This window comes from Photinus pyralis, unplaced genomic scaffold (assembly GCF_008802855.1).
Source record: "Photinus pyralis isolate 1611_PpyrPB1 unplaced genomic scaffold, Ppyr1.3 Ppyr1.4_LG4, whole genome shotgun sequence".
Lineage (NCBI taxonomy): Eukaryota > Metazoa > Arthropoda > Insecta > Coleoptera > Lampyridae > Photinus > Photinus pyralis.
The window spans coordinates 14,513,257-14,530,821 of record NW_022170511.1 but is presented as its reverse complement, the minus strand read 5'-3'; the positions used below and the strand labels follow the sequence as shown (position 1 = coordinate 14,530,821).

At 34.1% G+C, this 17,565-nt stretch overlaps 1 protein-coding gene across 1 annotated transcript; it reads right to left on the bottom strand.

Annotated features, from left to right (window-relative positions):
• Positions 1-7,696: 7,696 nt before the first annotated feature.
• Positions 7,697-17,551, bottom strand: LOC116169500 (structural maintenance of chromosomes protein 4-like). Its single transcript, XM_031485608.1, has 11 exons — positions 17,369-17,551; positions 16,954-17,316; positions 16,705-16,907; positions 16,238-16,658; positions 15,874-16,190; positions 15,639-15,817; positions 9,083-9,222; positions 8,870-9,034; positions 8,570-8,817; positions 8,100-8,283; positions 7,697-8,052 (listed from the first exon to the last, which is right to left on the bottom strand). The coding sequence occupies exons 1-11, from the start codon at positions 17,534-17,536 to the stop codon at positions 7,762-7,764; spliced, it is 2,679 nt and encodes an 892-aa protein (XP_031341468.1). The 5' UTR covers positions 17,537-17,551; the 3' UTR covers positions 7,697-7,761.
• Between the last annotated feature and the right edge of the window lie 14 nt (positions 17,552-17,565).

Genomic DNA, 17,565 nt, shown 5'->3' with positions numbered 1-17,565 from the left:
AACTTTAAAGCACGTGTGTTTTAAAGGCCCTTTTTCGCACGCATTTGAGTGTTTAAAACGGAGATTGTGATTCAGGTATAATAAAAAAGAAATTTCAATCGATATCAAGCTAATTTTCATAAATGCAGCATCCAACTCGCTCTAAAAAAGAAAGAATCAAATTAACAAAGTTATAATTTGTTACAACAATAGTTTACTATATCACTTTTATAAAAAAAATAGTCCGCTGGAGTTTCCGCGGTGGAAAAGTCATCAGCTGACGGCCACAAAATACGGGCGCATATCATCTTTCGTGAACCAGCTGATGACTTTCCCACCATGGAAATTGCAGCGGAGTATTTTTTTCTCAAAACTGATGTAGTAAACTATTATTTCACCAAAATTCAGCTTTCTTACTTTAATTTTATCTAACGTTTTTTTTTACATGTTTATCCAATCAGCTGACGTATAATCCACCGCGGTGCAGTCAGCTGACTATTTTTTTTCATTTATACATAGGCTAATAAACGATCCTACAAAGATTCATCTTTCTTACTATGATTTTAAGTTTATTTTTATTATACATGCGTGGGTGGCTGCTACGGCTACCCCCACCGCTATCTAGCCAGCTGACGTTTATTTCGTTAATCAGTGCATCTAAATAGACGCCAAAAAAAATTTCCAGCTTTCTTACTATAACGACCCTCAAATGTCAGCTGGCTCCCGGACTATTCGTGTACTACTCCGGCTTCATTTATTACTGAAATTGGTCGAAGAATCTCGAGATTCATGACCGTTAGGAATGCCTCGGCCTGCTCTTGGCTCACTTTGATATTTGGACACAGCTTACTTTAAGCTGTGATTTGGATGTCGACGCCGGTGCCATTACATTGATGGAGGTATTCGGTGCTGAATTGGTTGCACTCGATGAAGGTGGTGCATTGACCTTGACGCTGCGGCTATCTGCTCTGGCTGCCTCAAGCGCGATCGCTTTTTGAACAATATTGGTATTGGGTATTCTTAGATTAGTATATTAAAGGGGTAGTATACCCAAAATAAAAAAAATTGTAGAAGAAAATCTAAGAACAAAATTTCAAACCGGAGTTTTCTACGATGAGTAGTTTTCAAATTATTAACGATGAAAGTTTGAAAGACAGAACATGTGACGTCATCCCGACATCGTGGGTGCGGTGGCACGGGTCCAAGCAGTCCGAACGCGTCAGTTCTTTCATATTCTATTTCGATTTCCTTTGAAAAAAAAACAAGAAAACCTTACTGAAGTATCATCCGAACATATATCCTCATATATTTGTTAAATTTCTGTACCCAGCTCACATTGGATACCTATGCTTTCAGTGTTATTGGTTCCATTTGATTCAGTTCTTCTGTTTGATTGTGGCATATGTTTGATGTTGAACTGGTTTCTCCACTACGAAATTGATCGTTTACCCACAATAAGCAATCAGACACAATCTTACTTTCTTAGATAATAATGAGTTGACTGACGTTTAATAGCTTTATTAGGACCTTTGTTGCCTGTGAGATGTAAAGAAGGGATTGCAGTATTGTCAGCCTTCTCAAAACTTTATGCTGAGGCACAGGGTCCTTTCCTTCTTGTATCTTCTAAAAAAATTATTATCTTTAAAGTGGACACTGCAAACGACGTGACTATGTTATGATTCAGCGGCTTTTTCTACTTTTCCAGACGTTGTTTTGACACTGCTCCTTCTTTTCTCGGGGAAAATATGCAATGTAACATTGGCATTTTTCAAATTATTGTTGCAGCGGAAAACACAAAGTTAAGCATTTTTGAAAATAATGCAGATCACTGAGTACCAGTCTCAAATTAACACGTCAAACGTCATAGAATCCATATATTGCTATAGCGCGTCACCGACCCATTTGTCGGGATGACGTCACAACGACCGTTTTTTACATTCGACACCTTGCCATTTAATAACGAAACGGCGTAGCGACTTGCGGTTTTCACCGTTACTCTTAGATATTTTTAATCTATCTTTAGTCGAAAACATGAAATTTGGGTATACTGCCCCTTTAAGTGCTCTGTAATCTAAGTAGGTATCTCTTATATCTCTTATAAATTGTGCTCTGTCGCATTCGCACTTCATTAGAAATTGGCAGGATTTGAGACCTTTCTGTAGATCTGCTACGTATTCAGCAATTTTTTGGTTTGCCCCTTGCACGGTCGATAGAGAAAAATGCTGCGACACTAGCATATACTTCTCCGGCGATAAATGCTTTTCTCGTTACTAACTCTTCATTAGACAGGTCAGGCCGTTGCACTAAGAGTAAATAATGCCTTAAGGACTTCATAGTAAACAGCTCCAATAGATCGCCAAGGGGACCTTGTTTGGATTTTTCTTTATCCCCGTAAACTTCCCTCAGCCTAAGATAATTTTCTAAATGCGCGTGGTATACCCGAAAGTCTTTCTATTTTTCATCGAATATTTCGAAAGGAGGAATATTTAAAGATGACAGCGGTAGTTGAACATCCGTCTCGGCTGTCGTTAACATGGTGAATTAATGCACTATATTTATCGAATTAAAATACGGACACCCACACGTTCAAATGCAATAAAAACACTTCCAGCATTTGCACACGATTTGCAAAAACAAAAGTAAAAGGTTTGCCTCGTCATTCAAATGTAAGTGGGATCTGATTAGCTTTTTGGAGGAATAGCCACACCGGCGCCGGTGGCCATTTTCAAACGTTACCCGGGTTAATTTTATTTCCCTGTTAATGTAGTGTGAAGTTAGCCTACAACCTGGGAAGTAAGTGCACTACGGTTGTAAAGCAAAAGCAGTATTTGTAGACTTATAAATAAACTTGTAACAAATATAGCAAAGGGAACGGAGTTATCATGCACACAGAGACGGACGGACAGAATCACAGAAAGTGCAAATGACCAAAATGAATTAGTCTCTTGATCATTATCTACCCATTACTAAAAACAGAATTGAAAAATCTGAAACCATTCGCGAGATATCATATAGGTATACAAACGGACGCATGGACGGGCAGAAAAGATTGCTGTTGTGAGTAGGTACCGGGTGACCCAATAAGACTGTTCCTCGCCCATATCTCGAGAACCGTTCGTCGTATGACTTCAAGGTCAAAAATTTATTGGGTAAATCGGTTATGAAGAATCGCTGGAAAATATTTTCAAGTTCTAAATATTACCACCAGAGGGCGTAACTGCCATCTTAAATTTTAAAATTGCATTTTCTTTAAATTTCGCATAATAAACTAAACATTCTTTTTTCGCATTTTTAAAGAGAACCTTTTTATCTATCATTTTCGTAAAAAAAAATATTAAAGGCTTCTTGGTTAGAAATCGGCATTTTACAAAAGATTACAAATTCAAAAAACTACACTTTCTGAATGTAGACACAGCAGATTAATTTACAAATTACGGCTGTTATTATTTTATAATGCATCCTGTTTCATTTGTTTAATTTTCTAAGGCATACCTAAAAGTGTAGGGTGCTTTTCTTTCGCGCCATAGACAAATACCGGAAATACGTAAAAAGTAAATTAAGTTAAGCATTTTTATTAATTAATTAATTAATCTCATTTTCCCAATATTTAAGGTTAGGAACGAGATTTTGAAAATCGGTTTTCACTGGCCTCTTTGGATGTTATTTCCCTACTTTTTTATAAAGAAAAAGTCATATCATTCCATTTGATTTTTTTTAAGATTTTGTACCATAGTGTCAAAACTAGCCCCCTGGCGGAGAAGGATTCAACTAAATTAACTATATGTTGGTTGATTCTCATTACCCAAGGAATGTTCTTTTCAACCATACCAAATTTGTTAAAATCGGTCAAACATTATGGTTACTCTTTGGTCAAACGATTAAGAAGTTAAAGCAGATTATTGCAAAAACAAATTAAACGCTCCACACCATCTTTGTTTTTGAAATAACTGAGTTTTTGTTTTTACGAAAATGATAGATAAACTGGTTCTCTTTAAAAATCGGAAAACAATTTTTTTAGTTTATTATGCAAAATTTATAGAAAATGCAATTTAAAAATGTAAGATGCCAGTTACGCCCTCTGTTGGTGGTCATTTTTGGAACTTGAAAATATTTTCCAGTGATTCTTCATGACCGATTTACCCAATAATTTTTTTTACCCCTAAGTCATTTGGCACTTTTTAGATGTTACCTCAGTAATCGCTTGCAATGTGTTTCATTTAATAATCAAATGTCGGACATAGAACCAATCTTGTTTGGCGTACCACAAGGATCAGCCCTAGGTCCACTTCTGTTCCTGGTTTACGTTAACGACCTGACCTACCGAATGCGGTTAATATAGGGAAATGCGTCCAATTTGCGGATGATACAACCATCATTTGCAAATCTACAAACCCATGCGATCTGAGTAAGTCGATTGATATAGCCGCTACAGAAGTGCAGAACTGGCTTGACTCCAATCAACTAAAACACAATCCCAATAAAACTCAAATCATAACATTTACTAGTCAAAAGTCGGTACACAACAGAAACCATGTCAAATTACTCGGTATAGTCATTGACAATGAATTGAATTGGGAACCGCATATTGATTTACTTTGTAACACGTTATCTTCAAGTATTTATTTATTAGTTAAGCTCAGAACATCTGTTGACAAATCTGTCCTCTTAAATTGTTATTTTGCATTTTTTCACTCGAAAATCAGCTATGGAATAACTGTATGGGGCAATGCGTCTCAGGCTATAAGAGTTTTTAGACTTCAAAAGAAAGCGCTTAGAATCCTAGTCAATATTGGTTCGAGAGATCATTGTAGAGGTTACTTTAAATCTTATAAAATTATGCCAGTACCCTGCCTATATCTATACTATATTCTAATTGAAATACATCGCCGAATAAATGCTCACAGTAAAGTGTCAGACAGGAGTAGTCATCAATATAATACTAGACATCATAATTTGTTACTGCCCTTTAAGTTAAGGCTATGTGTATCGGAAAAAAATTCTTTAAATGTCTTGTTATATAACAATCTAAGTAATACCCTGAAACAACTGTCGTTCAATAAATTCAAAGACTCACTAAAGAAATATCTACTAGACAAATGTTATGATAGCATAGAGGAATACATGCTTACTACTTCATGTTCGATGTAAATTGTTTGTTCTTATTGTGTTACTGTGTTGTTTTATACATTTTTTTGTTACAATATTTTTTAAATTTTTCATATCTATCTGACGCGCCCAAACAATTGTAATTATTGAATGGGTCAACGAAATATATTACTATTACTATTACATATGACGAACGGTTCTCGAGATATGGCCGAGGAACAGTCTTATTGGGTCACCCGGTACACTATTATTAACAAAAATGAAAAATAATAAAAGTGGCGTCCATTAATCGCATGCCACTGGAAGTGAGGAGGAGGTCGAAAACATCACTAATATTACTTGGGGTGAGTAGTGGATGTAGTAACATAATCATGTGTATTTATTTTTTTGCTACAAGCTATTTTTATGCATCTATCTCTTAGACCATGCAGTGCAGTAAATACATGGACTACTAATTGCAGATAAAATATGGCCAAGGGCATCGCCTGAGTATGTGAGTTTCACGAGTCTGTTCAAAGTTGTCCGATGAGACTGTCAACCTATAAATTAACAAACGTCAATGGGCAGGTTCGACATTTTTTATTTTAACTGAAATCGAGATTTTGTTATTAAAAAAACGATCAGAAAAAATTGGGTGAAATATTAATATTTACGTCCGCTGTAAGCACTTTAAAATCAAGGGTCGGCGCGAAGCAAGAAAACGTAGGTATCTGTGCGCGAGACTACCCCGCGTGACGTCAGTAGCCAGAAACATTTGCCGCCGTACTGGCACAGTATACGAATGTATACACACAGTGTGTCCCCGGATGGACTCAACAAGAGGGAAAAAAATTTTAATTTTAACTTTACGCAAAAATGTCATTCTTTATAAAAATTTTTGCTTGATTCAAAACCACCTATTCTGAAATAAAAATCTAGATGTTCCTTTTAGCAGCTGAGAAAATTACAAAAAACGCAAAATCTACAGCGGAAATTTTTCTAAGTTGCATGTTTTTGATTAAATCAGACTATCATTGTATCTTCCATGGCAACCTGATAAGCAAATCAGGTTAAAAAAGACACCTTAGAGCTTAAGAGGAACATTTTATTTTATTCAATGTGGTATCCTCCAACCTCTTGTTCAGTCCATCCGGGGGGACACTGTATACAGGGTGGTGAGTTGCGTAACGCATCATAGGAATTTCAATGTAAAATAGCATGCGATTATTGGCTCCCCAAATTATTTTAGAGCAAAAATGTATTAAGGTTTTTTGTAGAAAAATTTTTTTTACGTCAATCAACCGTAATTTTTGCATAATAAAGACGGAAAATTTGAAAAATAAAACTCCCATCTTTTTAATAATCTGTAATGCCATGGAATTTTATAATAAAAAAACTACGCCAATATCCGTCATGCCATGGAATGTCTGCTATAAAACAAATCAATTTATATCAAAAAGTATTATATTTAAAACAGCGAATTCAACATAAAGAAAGACCAAATTACTAAAAACGGTTTCCTAATATAACAATTTACAATAAATGTTCGAATAAGTCGCCATTAACTGCAAGACAGTAACCAAGTCTATCATAAAATCCATTTCGAACTGCTGTAAATTGATAACTGAATATCTTTTTGTTTTAGAAAATTCCATGGCATCGCAGATTATTGAAAAAGATGCGGGTTTTATTTTTCCAATTTTCCGTCTTTATATGAAAAACAGTCATTATAATAAAAACCTGAAAAAATTGACTTTTATTCACTCGGAATTTGGCCCCAATATGGCGTCCTTAAAATATTAGCATGCCTTTAAGGAACACCCTGTATATGACTAAGTAGATAAGAAAAGTTATTTTATATAAGATTTCTTGTCAAAAGTTAAGAAAATCGGATCTCAAAGCCTTCCCTATACATTTGTAAATGTATGGGGAAGGCTTTGAAATCCAATTTTCTTAATCTTTGATATCACTTAATCCCATTTAGAGGAATGATGGATCATGTTCAAAAATAGGATTTTCTATATAATCACAGGACACCTATCATGCGACTATACAGGGTGTTAAGTATGAACAAAAAATAGGGTGCACTTTTTCCAAATAAACCAAGAGTACACTGTGTTTCGTTTAGGAACCACCCTCTAAAAGTGGTGAAATTTGCATTTCTTCTTTAATTTTTTTCTCAGCAACCATAAGAGTTACAAAGATTGGTGGCACGTCTTTGAATAGGTTTTGGGATATGCCCTTTCCGATTTTGCAAACTCCTCTGCAATTGGAAAGTCAGTCAAACAACTAATGTCTATCCTGGTCTCTCAATAGAAGATTAGCTTTTCTTATGGCTCAATTTATGATACGGAAGAGTACCTATCACATCCTCCTTAACAGATAGATGCATAAATACAGAGAGTATGAAGCTAACTTCAAAATGACCAAATCACTATCTGAATCCTAACCACATTTCAAACAAAATTTGTAAGAATTACAGAATATTCACAAATGTCAATGACCATGGAAGATAGTCGTAATAAACTAAACACATACCTACAACGTTTAGACATGATTAAAACACTCCTTTGCAGAAAAAATGAACCACTACATTCTTTATCAGTGCTAAGAAAGAAAAACTTTTCCTAGAAGTAATTAACACTGTTCTATTAGAAAAATATAAAAATCTTTACATTATTAAAATTCGATAATAAATTATTCATCAACTTCCATTTGTGACCCATTGATTTCAATTTCATTTGGTTCATTTTCAACTTCCTTGTCTTCGGAAGCAACTCCTTGTGGTGTTTCGATTATATCATCATTACCATTTTGCTGTGGTTCTGGAATCATGGCGGTTTGCTTCGGTTTATCATACACTCTTGGATTAATAGTAATTGACTTAGTGCAGTTAAAGGTTTTGTATATACCAATTAGATGATCGGACAGCTCAAACATATTGGATCTTAGGGAGATGATAACAAATTGCGCATTTTTTGTTCGTTCCTAGTAATTGAGAAATGTAATTTCATTTACATGATTCTATTACTTACTTTAATATAATTTGCCACAATGGAAACATTCTTAAAATCCAGAGCTGCATCAATTTCGTCCATCACGTATAAGGGAGACGGTTTATAATAATGCAAAGCGAATACTAATGCCAATGAAGATAACGTCTTTTCGCCGCCGGATAAATTTGATATATTTTTCCACGATTTCTTCGGTGGACGTACACTAAAATGACATATTTACAGTAACTAATGTATTTATATTACTGAAATCAGTTTCAAGTGGGCGGGGCCAAAGCTATAAGGTGATCATATTTATAACACCGAGTCCTTAAAAATAAAAAATACAAGCATCCAAAATGCCATTGTGTAGACACACATATTCAAAAAAGTTAGCAGCTCTGTAAAAAAGAACTCCAAACCCCAATACTCCATAAAAATAACCAGTAAAACCAGTAGGGCGTTTAAGGCAGCAACTACCCTACCACACCAGACAATAAGTGACTACTCACTTGAATTGAATACCTTCCGTAAATGGATCAAATGTATCAACATATTCAAAATCGGCGTCTCCTCCTAAAGTAATCATTTGATACATCTCCTTCAATTTTAATCGAATAATATTATATCCGGTTGCAAACTCCTCCTTCCTTTTCTGTCTAACATTATCTAACGCCTCTTTAACTTTAGCCTTCTTTTGAGAAAGTTCATCTAATTCTTTTGATCTTTCAATAAATATCATTTGTTTCTTTCGATACTCCTACAATTAAAAACAGATAAAATACTTCAATAGGATCAGTAGTTGAAATTACTGTTATTGCGTTTAGATTAGGTTTTGCACTTTTAATTTGATTCTCTTGGAATGTCAATTGTCGCTGTATATTCCCAATGTTTTTCTCTTTTAGCTCATCTTGCGTAAACTCCTTCAATTCCTCTGTGGCTTGGTCGGGTATCTCTTGAAGCTTCAAATGAGCCAACTGCAAAGCAAAACATTGCGCAACAATCATAATTTAGCACTAACTCACCTTCGACCTATAACCGTGAATCTGTCCCTTATGCTCATTAATCTGTGCGTTGTACGTTTTGCACTTCTGATCAACTTCGATTTTGTCCGATTTTATTTTGTTCTCCTCTTTTGCAAGGTCGGAAACGGCTTTCTTTAAATCTGTATTTCGGAAAAATATAGAAATCACACACCTATCACACTTTTGCCAGTCTTCTACATTCAGGAACTAATGCTACTTTATTAGAAGCAAATTTTGCTTTGCTTATGCGCACAAAATTATCTGATGGTTTTAGTCAAAATTTCATTTAAATATACTGACTTGAAATTTTATGGATAAGCTTTTGTTAATATTCCTTTTTTTCCTCCACTGTACAACAATTTCTTCAAGGTGTGTAGCTACCTAAGTTTATGTTACGAGTTTATTCAGAATGTATACAAGGTCGCTGATAAGTGTGGAAACTGTTGATTATTGGAGAAAATATACAAAATATCGAAAAAAGTTTTATAAGAAAATTTTAGGGTTCTTAAATGCCTACTAGACAGTAATAATTTTAATTATACAGGGTTGGTCACCAAAATTCCATTTTTTTAAATGAAACATCCTATATATTATTCTATAATTCAATTCTTCTCTCAATTTTAAGCAAATTTGTGAGAGGCATAATGTACAATGTAAAATTGACTAATTGAGACAAGAATTATATTTAAAAAATGCAATATTGGCGTGCCACGTCTCTATGACCAGCCCTGTATAATTGTGAGCGTGATTTTCGCAATGATTTAAAGTTTAAACATTGGCCAACAATTATGAAATGGGTTAGAAGTTTTCGAACCACGAACAAAATTATGATGAAAAAACATTAGGTGGTACACGAACAGCCAACGTTGATGTGACAGCAAAAATCATGCATCCACTGAGTCATTATTTTTAGCTTGCGAATCGTAGGTAAACACACGTTGTTCTACAGTCCATGGCTCCATTGCGACTGTGATACCTAAATGGCCACTCACCACCCCATGATTCGCCAGGACAGGGCTGAGTACAGTTCCATCAAAAGTGTAAATACTTCTCAGTTGTGTTTAAAGATAGAGACTTGCGGTTTTCTCCACTTTTTTGTGAAACTTTTAATACCACAAACAGAATGAATGTAGCTACATTTGTTTCTGAGATACAGAGTGAAAACGAAAAGTTTGACTTTTTGGGTTATCGTATCTTACTGTCCATGTAAGATGGAAAAAGGGTAAAATTGACCATTCTAGATATTTTTACGTACAATCCAGTTGAATAGTAAAAAAATTTTTTATTCCCATCCTTTCTGAGATTTGATCCAAAGTTCGTATTTTTTAAATGCAACACACTGTATTATTTTAACGTCAATTTTTTGCATTATCTTTCCTGATTACATTGATGTATCACAATTTTTTTACTTTTATCCATGAACCAAAAATAAAAACCTTATTTTTTACGGCTTTTAAATAGTTAGGGCATAGATTCATGAAGATTTTGTTTTTATTGCATGGCAGCCAGTACCAATCAATAAAAATGGCTGACGGTAGAAACATGCCATTTCAAAATTTTGAAAAATATCATTTAATATACAGGTTGTATCCAATTTCGGGTAAGGTACAGAAATCTCGTTTATTAGCATACTTAGATGTGGTTAAACGGACAAAAATGATCCTAAAGTTATGCCTAAATAAAATCAAACAAAATTTACACCCTCTCTAAAGTTTCCTAAATATGGCAAAAAATAACATAATTTACATTCCCGATTTTAGGGTTTAAAATAGTTATTCGGGGAGAGAATTAAAATCTAAAAAGACTTTCTTTAGATAACGATTTCTGTTCTTTTAGATAATGGAAATGAGAAAAAAATCCTGATTTCAAAAATGTATAACAGGTTTATAAAAAAATCAAAATAAGGTCAAAATTAAAAAAAAAACATTTTGAGTGACATTTAACAAAAGCAATATCAATTAACAACCTGAATCTAACTTAGTTTATAAATATCTCCCCAAATAACGATTTTAAAGCCAAAAATCAAAAACGTCAATTATGTTATTTTTCGTCATATTTAGAAAACTTTATATAGGGGGCAAATTTTGTTTCTTGATTTTCTTTAGGATTCCAGGATCATTTTTGTCCATTAACCAACTCTCTATCTATGCTAATAAGCGAGAAGGAAAACGAATGCAATTGCTACAGCAATTGACGTTAAGATATGCACTGTGTCCAAGATAAGGTCTACCATGGGGATCTCGGAAACGGGAAACCATAGAGGCAGAGAAGATACGAAGATGGTCAAATTAGGGAAAAGTTGCGCAATTAAAGAGTAATTACTTAAAAGAAATTCAGAAAATTCCAATTACTTCCAAAGATATGCCAGAAAAATTCATTTTCATTCTTTTTATTAGTTTTTATTTTTCTTGTCTTGTAGAGCTCAAAAAGTGACATTGAGAAATTGTTTTTTTTTTATTTTTTGTATATGTTCAAATAACATCAGAAAAAAATAATAACGAAATTGGCAACTTTAGGTTTTTCTGGGGTATCGGAGGTAATCGGAATTTCTGGTTCTATTTAGAGCATGATAATACATCTTCAATTGCGCATCTTTTCTCTAATTGACCATCTTCGTATCTTCTATGGTTTTGGAGATCCCCATGATAGACATCCTTATCTTGGACACGGTGTATAGGGTGTTGAATTTAAAAAATACCGACAATAGGTCAAATCTCCGAAACGGTGGTCCAAATTTTGCTTTTTTCTATGGGTAGTAAGATATGATAACATGCCAAAAGTCAAATTTTTCATTTTCACCCTGTATTCCGGAAACAAACGCAGCTGATTGATTCTGTTTGTGGCATTAAAGTTCACAGAAAAGTGGCACAAGGTGGCTAAAACCCCAAGGCTATCATTAAAAACAGCAAACAGAGACACCGCAGTCTCAACCAAAATAGGACACACGGTACAATAACCCTTGAATATCTTGTTTTTGGTATTCAAAAATGGTTACGTAAATTATTTTATTTCCTTCCCAAGAAATAAAATCCTTAAGAATAAACCGATACAACGAAATATCGAAGGATCCTCAGTATTACAATAACTTTTAACGATAATTTATTTTAATGTTACAAAATACATCAAATTCATGTCTTGGCCATTGAGATAATGCTCTTAATCTTGTTTTGATCAAAATCCATGTGGTCGCCAAAAATAGATCAAATTCATGTTTTGATCATTGAGATAATGCTCTTGGTCTTTTTCCCAACGTTCTTGGTGCATAAATAACGATTTTGACATGTTTTGATCAAAATTCATGTGGTCGCCAAAAATAGATCAAATTCATGTTTTGGTCATTGAGATGATGCTCTTAGTCTTTTTCCCAACGATGTTGGTGCATAAATAACGATTTTGACATGTTTTGATCAAAATCCATGTGGTCGCCAGAAATGCATCAAATTTATGTCTTGAGCATTGAGATAATGCCCCTAGTCTTTTTCTCGACGATCTTGGTGCATAAATAACGATTTTGATTATTTTGATCAAAACCCATATGGCAATAATTTAACATTTTTGAATCACACACATGCGGTTATCAAATGTGCACGTGATGTACTCTTGCTGCATCAAGATAATGCGTTTGAAACCTTTTAAAACTCTAAATTCATGTATAAAGTGTAATTTTTGCTACATTTTGCTCTAAAACTTTCGACCTATACCACAGAGAAGAGTTATATTAAAGTATTACACATCTAAGAGTCATAGGGAATAATCTAGCGGAAGTCCCAACCCGATACATGACCTAGGGAATGAAATATGTTGATTTCTATTATATTGAGCCCGTAGTTTTTCCTGTTCCCGATTCACTCGAAGTCCTATAACTTTTGTTCCTATTGAACCAGCTTCCTGAAAATCAATAGCGTCCGTCCTTAATGTCCAAAGAACCCGTACACCAAATTTCAACTCAATCGGCCACTTTTAAAAAGAGTTAGAGCGCACACGGACGGACGGACGGACGGACGACAATACAAAACTATAAAGGATCTGAGGATCCTTAATAAATGTAAAAATCTGTATTTCGTTGAACTGAAAATTAATCTTTTGTATATCGTTAAAGTATAAGTTGGTTGTGAGTGCTTTTGTATTATGATATGGTTGAATATTCTCCACATTTTAAAAGTATTTGGAATTATACAGGGTGCGCCCACAAAGTAGGGCGCCCAAATGGTACATTTTTCAAAATAGAACCCCCTGTATTTGAATGCATTTTTGAATTCTATGTGTAATTGTACGTCTTTTTTATTATATGGTTAATATTCGAAAAGCTAGTAGTTTTAAAGATAATTCGATTTTTAAGAAAAATTGCGCATTTGCAAACGTCAGTATATATTGTCAAAATTATTACTTAAATTTTGATTCCAGGTTTTATATCTTTTATCCTGTGTTAAGTAAAAGTCAAATAAATACATCTACTATGAAACATTAAAATATAGCTTACAGGGTGTTTTTTTTGGTAGGTCCAAAGTTGCAAAACTTCATATTAAAAAATCGAACTTTTTTTAAATGGAACGCCCTGTATATTTTTCTGTCATCATTTATCTCCTCCAAAAACCTTCAACTTTTGGTAATAGTGTCTTATACCTATCTCTGATAGTTTTCGAAACATCATTTTTTTTCCTCGTTTTTACATTCTAATCTTAAATAAGTTAAAAAAATTTACATAATAGTGAGGTGGCCATGCAAAAAAAGGCAATTTTTATCTATCTCGTCCAAAACGAAAATCATATCGATTAATTTATTTTTCAAACAATTTATTTTAAGTCCAAAAACTGGAGAATAAGTAAAAACATTTGACTACAAAGCAAATTTAATGTAACTCCTAATGTCATCCAGTCAGTTAGATGATATTAGTTTCATTTTTTTTCATATTCACCTCGTTATTATATAAATTAGAACTTATTTCAGAAAATATAAAAAGTAGAAAAACCAAGATATTTGTTTATGTTTTTACTATCAAATTTATTCTCCAGTTTTTATAGACTTAAATGAATAATTAGAAAAATGAATTAATAAATATGATTTTAGCTTTGAACCAGGCAGATAAAATTGCCTTTTTTTGCATGGCCACCTCACTATTATGTAAATTTTTTTAACTTATTTAAGATTAGAGCGGATTAGAGTGTAAAAACCAGGAAAACAATATAGCAAACATAATTAGATTTATCAAACTAACGAAACTAGAAATATAACATACTGTGTCAACATGTATCACACGGCGCTAATGACCACGTAGTTGAAGCGTCTTAATTTCATTAAAAAAAAAAAAAAGATGTTTCGAAAACTATCAGATATAGGTATAGGACATTATTATCAACAGTTGGAGGTTTTTGGAGGAGCTAAATGATGACAGAAAAATATACAGGGTGTTCCATTTAAAAAAAGTGAGATTTTTTTATATGAAGTTTTGTAACTTTGGATCTAGAAAAAAACACCCTGTAATTTTTTTATAGTAGATGTATTTATTTGAGGTTTACTTAACCCAGGATAAAAGATATAAAATCTGGAATCAAAATTTAAGTAAATATTTTGACGATATACTGACGCAAATGCTCAATTTTTCTTAAAAATCGAATTATCTTTAAAACTACTAGCTTTTCGGATATTAATCATATAATAAAAAAGATGTACAATTACACGTAGAATTCAAATACAGGGGGTTCTATTTAAAAAAATGTACCATTTGGGCGCTTTGTGGGCGCACCCTGTATAATTCCAAATATTTTTAAAATGTGGAGAATATATATCATAATACAAAAGCACTCGATCGAAAAATCTTATCTTCAAGGCATTAAGTTACTCCGTGCAATCGTTGACTCACCCTGTACAATAGAGTAGTATTAGTGCGTACAATGAACATATAGCATACCCCCTAGCTTGGGCTGACGGCCAATTCCCAGGTACCAGGTGCTACAGGTACAAACAAATTGTACCCACTTTACTTACAGGCTGAGTCTTATGTATGTTGTAGGGAATATTGTAAACAATTAGAAATTAATACTGAAAGGTACCTACTATCGGCAGTATCCATTGCCAGACACTTTAAATATCGAAAGCACGCTATACGTAGCTATCTCGCTCACACTCAAGCGCATGTATCTGTAACACCTGGTATCTCACAATTGGCCATCATTGTACACACTAATACAACTCTATTGTACATATTTCGTCCATCAGAAAATAAGTACGGTCTGGGAGCCCTGGGATCTTGGACTAGAAGTTATCATTTCATGACGAGCAAATCCCGGCTGTTAAACAAGCTAATAACTGAGTGATCCTGATCAGGACGGGAGCCCGCCAGCACACTTATTTTTTTGCGAGGAAGAAATTACGTGTATTCGAACTGTATGAGTAAAACCTTAAATACCAATAGGATTCAATAATACTTTTTTGAATCTTCAAGATCGAGTTATAAAAAACCTTACTTTTTTCTAAAGTTATCCAAGTAACCAAACACAATTATTGCCATTCTCCAATGAATGAAACATTGCAAAATAAATGACAGTTATAATTTTACCTGCACACTGTTCTTCTGCATCACCTAATTCGGTAGTAATATTTTCAATACTCTGAAGTAACTCTTTTGCATCTCTCTCGATTTCTTCTCTTTGTGCCTTCATACTTCTCAATTTATTTTCCATATCGACTATATCCTGCTCCATAGTAGCAATTTTTTCGGTACTTTTCTTAAAGTTCCTAAAATCAAATGAGAATCGAAATTTTAAAAAATCAACAAAATAGCAATTGTTCACCTTTGCGCTGTCTTCGTCGCTACATTTCTACGTGTTATTTCAGATTTGCACTTATCAATTGTATTCTGTACATCCTTTAAATTTTTATCCATTGCTTTCATTTTTCCCACAGTTTTTTCCTTAATTTCGTGCGTTAAACGGTCTACTTGGACCTGTATTTCATTAGCAGCCTCAGTTGCTCGATCATAAAGCTGCTTCTTCTGATTGACAATTTGAGTAAGTTTTTTTACTGTCCCTGTATCGGCCTTTGTCGATTTACTCTTTGCTTTTTGTGTTTCTAACTGCTCGGCAATTAATGGCTCCTGCTGTTTCGATGACTGAAACGAACCAAGGTTAATTTGCATTTGTATAACGGCGAGATTACCTCAAGTTCAATTGTGAACTTATGCACATCAGTTTCCATTTGCTTTACTTCTGGTTCCAAAGTGTTAATTATGGCTTCACAATTTTCTTGTTCTTGACGTAGAATTCGAATTCTTTCCTCCATGTTTTGTAAAGTTTCTTCCATACGCTGCACATCTTTGGGATCGGTTGTAGAAACAGCAACCGATTGTCCCATCCGCCCGCGAGATACAGTTTTACCTCCTCCACTCATTGTTCCAGTTGTTTCAATTAGTTGTCCCGTTAAGGTTACAACTCGATACCTTTGTTTACCATATGCAATACGAGATGCTTGATCTAAATCATTTGCCACCAGAGTGTCTCGTAAGGCATAGTAAAATGCAGGTTTTATCCTATCATCTGCAATTTTAACCAAATCAAACAGCCGTGGAACGTTCTCAGGTCTAAAATGAAAATTCAATATATAAGTACACAAACATGCCTACGCACGTAACAATTGATGACTCTGCACGGCCTCTCAAATGTTCTTGTTTCTCCAAAGCAATAAATGTAGCACGGCCCACATCATTCCTTTTTAAAAATTCAATACACCATTGTGCTGTAGTAACAGTGTCCACTACAATATTATCTAGTGGACCGCACGCTGTTGAAATCGCCACATCGTATTTCTGATTGATGGCCCCCAAGTCTCCCTAATCGATTTATATTAATAATCGCAATTAAAAAAAAAAATATTACCAAACGGCCGAATAAACCTGGACACCTTCCCTCTCTTTTCTCCTTCATTAATGAGTCTAAAACTCTTCCTCGAGACCTGGTTGCTTGCATAGAAGATTTAACTTCGGCCAAAGAGGTACGGCGAGTTCTGATTTGATCTATAAATTCGGCTTCTTGGGCCTTCGCTTCTTTAAGATTATTTCTGGCTTCCGTCAATTTTTCTTTGTTTGCCGGAATTCTTTTCTTCAAATCCGCAATTTCTCTACTTCTAGAGTTTATGTTTTCTTTAATGTTGGCATACACATTCTGAATGTGTTCAAGTTTATTTTTTTCGTTTGCTTCTGTACTAACAAATATATTTAATTCTGATTCCGCCAAACTAAACTGAAATATAATACGTTATTATGATGTTTCACATCTCAGTAGCTAAACATACAGCGGACTTAGTTTCGTCCACTTCCTTTTTAAGGTCGACCAATTCTGTCTGCAAGTGTTCCTTTTGTTCTTGTAATTCAACAGTGGCCTCGCGCAGGCTAGCCAACAGTTTTACCTTTTCGGCTTGCAATTTCTCCTTTTTTGCAGTCATCTCTGCTTCTTTTACCATACATTCTTGAATAGTCTACATAAATCAGA